The 3,409-nt window shown below is 48.3% G+C and overlaps 1 protein-coding gene across 3 annotated transcripts in view; it reads right to left on the reverse strand.

The window, feature by feature from the left end:
• The window catches only part of LOC144094021 (glutamate-gated chloride channel-like), a 111,505-nt gene extending 109,901 nt beyond the window's left edge, over window positions 1-1,604 (reverse strand). The window contains exon 1 of one of the 3 annotated variants that reach the window (XM_077627862.1): window positions 1,166-1,604. In XM_077627862.1, coding sequence (XP_077483988.1) covers window positions 1,166-1,287 — 122 coding nt within the window. In that variant the 5' untranslated portion in view covers window positions 1,288-1,604. The remainder of the gene's footprint in view (window positions 1-1,165) is intronic. The other 2 variants (XM_077627864.1, XM_077627863.1) reach the window with 2 other exon arrangements.
• Window positions 1,605-3,409: the final 1,805 nt, after the last annotated feature.

The raw sequence follows: 3,409 nt of genomic DNA on the forward strand, positions 1-3,409 counted from the left end.
CGGAACGACGAGTCTCATGCTCAGTGCCTGGACAACGTCAAAAAATCTGCTAAGGCAACCGCCGAACAATATTCTGCCCCTCAACGAATGCGCCGAGGGCCATTTCATTGGGGCACAATTTGACTGCATATTGCGCATTTCGTTTCTCTAGTTAGGTTTACAAGCACCACGATTTTGTTATCACTCTCCATCTAAAGTACGGAGATAAAACTGAGAACGAAGAAGAACGGTTTCTATCCACCGCCCTAATGTATTGTGTGTTATCAGTGGCCAGCCTGATCTAGAAATTGAAACGTGCTAGTAACACTGTCTGCATACAGTCTGTGCTATTTCAGTTATTTATAGCTGCCATTTCCGTATTATAATCAGTTTCAGTTATTAACTCTCATCGATATATAAAATGTCTTTCTTAGAATAATGCCGGGTGCGACTTGTACTTACTTGCATTAAAAAAAAAAAACAGGGATGCCAAAAGGGCGTAGCTGATGGCAAAAAAAAAAGTGTGTATCAGAGAGCAGTTTCACGAATTCCACCGTTACACGTAACTGCAGTAGTTCCAGCAAGGTGACAGGGCTTTGACTTTAACAAAAATTTGCCTTTCCAGGTTATGTCCGCGAAGCCGGGAAGAGAAGAAACTGACTGTCAATCAGTTGCAAACGGACACTACAATTGAAATTTGTGCCTAAGTTGCGGGCCACCCATAAGTAGGCAGCGCCAGCGCTCTTCCGCTTTCAAGGCAGAAATAGAAGGCATTTTACGCTGAAAACAGATATCGGTGAACCACACTGGAACACCCCAGAAGCGAAATAAATGAATATGAATTTTTCTAGCATCGAAATGAAGACGAACAAAACTGTAGCCCACATTGTAACGAATGCACGGGGTCGGAACAGCGATATTTCTCAATAATGCTCTTTCGCTACCTAGTGAATAAAGTATAGGATTTACGCTTGAAGCGGGAATTTTATGCTGAGTGTATTCAGTCTGTGCATTTTCTCTGCAGTATGAAATACATTTATTTTACAGCTAGCGAAGAAGCGAAACAGAAAACGAAACTTCTCAAGAACCCCTGAAGCGGCACTGCTTCAGCGATGGTGGCCGCAGGTCGGTGAAAAATAAACTCAATTGTTGATTGCTTTAATCGGTACAATGGGACCCTACTTACCTCGCCTCCAATGCCCGTGCGACGCGCAGGCTCCCAAAGACTAGTTGCGCAGCAAGGCAGAAGCAGAGCAGGGCCCGCTGGGACGTGGCGTCCATCCTTCGTCGCTCATGCCACCACCTCATCGTGACTGTTCACTCAGTTCCCGCGCAGTGTGAACTGATGACATCAGACCGCGGCCTGTCCGTCAACGAGCGTGCGGAAGGCAGAAAAGCCGGGCGTTCTTGGTTCGTGGCGAACACAGGCCGTCTGTGTCAGCGGCCGCAGTTGGCTTCTCGCTTACGACCAACAGCAGCTGCGCCGCGCGCGCGCTAGAGTCGTGCTCGGCGGCCGTGCGCGCTCCGTGGCGTCTGGCGCTAGACTCCGCGCGTGTGCCGCTCGTGCCTTCGACGCCGCCGACGCGCCGCCGGGGTCCGGTCCAGAAACTCCGGCGACCGAGACTGCGAGGGGGGAGGAGAGAAACCACCGTTGTCACGTGACTCCGGTTCATGCTTTCTCGCTGCCAACTCTTTCCCCACGCCCTTCACTCCTTTCTCCCATCAACTCGGGCTGCGGTTTCGGCTCTGGCCGGAACGAAACCGTTTGCTTCTTTCATTGTGTGTTCCACTCGCACGAGGAGCGTCCACTTTTTTTTTTCTGCGGCTTTATCGTTCTTTAAACGGTTTTCGGTTTTGAAGAAAGAGTGGAAGGAAACGGCGGGAGATGCGAGGAGGCAGACACTGGGGTGGTGGAGGAGGTAAGGGCGCTGAAAATGCGCGTAGCCACCGTCAACTCAGAATGCGTAAACAAAGAGCTAGCCCGTCACCCGGAGGATGCCTTTGTTTTTGTGAACATAGGGGCTGTTGCCTGCCCTGCCCACGTGGGAGCCTTTAAAAGCAGAGCAAGGTATGCGATGGGAGACGGCACTAAACATTTTCCGGAGCAGCGCATCCAAGGGAGCCGAGGCCGACGCTGTTCCTCGAAACGTGAATCTCTGCTGGCCTGGCAGTGGCTAATGAGTGGTATGTTTTTAGCAGTCACCGCGAAGAAGTGGCACTGTCTATTATCCGAACTTAGCTGGAAGAAAGCGTCTCAAAGCTATCTCACTGCAGGTTTAAGAAACTGCACTATAGCTCCGGCTCTTGTATTTAAACATGCGTCAACGTAGAAACCACTGGCCTGATATTTGCCGTAAGAGTTGCGGCGCAGAAGATATATAAATGTAGCAAGCACAAAAATATGGCTGATGTAAAATTTCAGCGTTCTACTGGCAATTTACTATGCTACTAACCTCAAACGCGATGCTTGCGTTTCGTTTCAAACTCAGTTTCTTTTTTTTTAAATGTCTGTACGTTTGGAATTATGGTCGGCTATTTCGATGATGCCCCTCCTGCAAAAGGACGGAGATAACTGCGGTATAGCAGAAAGCTCTCTGGACTTTAATATAAGGTACTGACCAAAAGGACCACTTTGGCGTCCGTAACTAGAAAAAAAGTCACGGTAAAGAATTGGTTCTCCAGAACCTCTACGCCGTTTTCTTTTGCTATTCGTTTTTGTAGGAGACAAATAGTGTAAACATGGCGAACTAAAAACTATAGAACTGCAGGAGCCGCATTCTGAGGCCTGGCCTTAGCCCAAGCGCTTCAAACCCGAATCCGGCCCCGGCTTCAAGCTCGGGCCCGCCCCGAGCCCGATAATTTTTCACTGTATTGAGCCTGGGCCCGTTCCAGCAGCAGCTCAAGAAGTAAACCACTCACTGTGTGCAAGTAGTCTCCAGCTACACAAGCAAAGAAGTGGCCGGCAATGGCGCTGAAATCGCAATAACACTTGCAAAAACTGTTTAGGTAAACACGAAAAGAAGACAAGATAAGGCGAGTTCACCCGCTGCTTTTTTTGGGACAGATATCTCGTCACTGAATAGCTCCGATGTCCCGAGACCCAAATGGAAAGGGTTTGTACACATGCGTAATAAACTGCTTTTCTTTACCTCTACATATTTAATCCGGTAATTTTTATGGCTCGTGATGTGTAAATATTATATCGGCATCAAAACCGTAGCAAACAACTTTTTTTTAATGAACACGATTTCCAGGGTTGATTTGGTAAAACTGGCTGGATTTCTTCGGAAACGATAAAAAAAACGCCTCTTTATTGCGTAGCCTCCGCGGTGGCTCAGCGGTGAGGGCACTCGGCTACTGATAATATAATAATTGGTTTTTTGGGAAGAGAAATGGCGCAGTACCTGTCTCATATATCGTTGGACACCCG

This window comes from Amblyomma americanum, chromosome 6 (assembly GCF_052857255.1).
Source record: "Amblyomma americanum isolate KBUSLIRL-KWMA chromosome 6, ASM5285725v1, whole genome shotgun sequence".
Taxonomy (NCBI): Eukaryota; Metazoa; Arthropoda; class Arachnida; order Ixodida; family Ixodidae; genus Amblyomma; species Amblyomma americanum.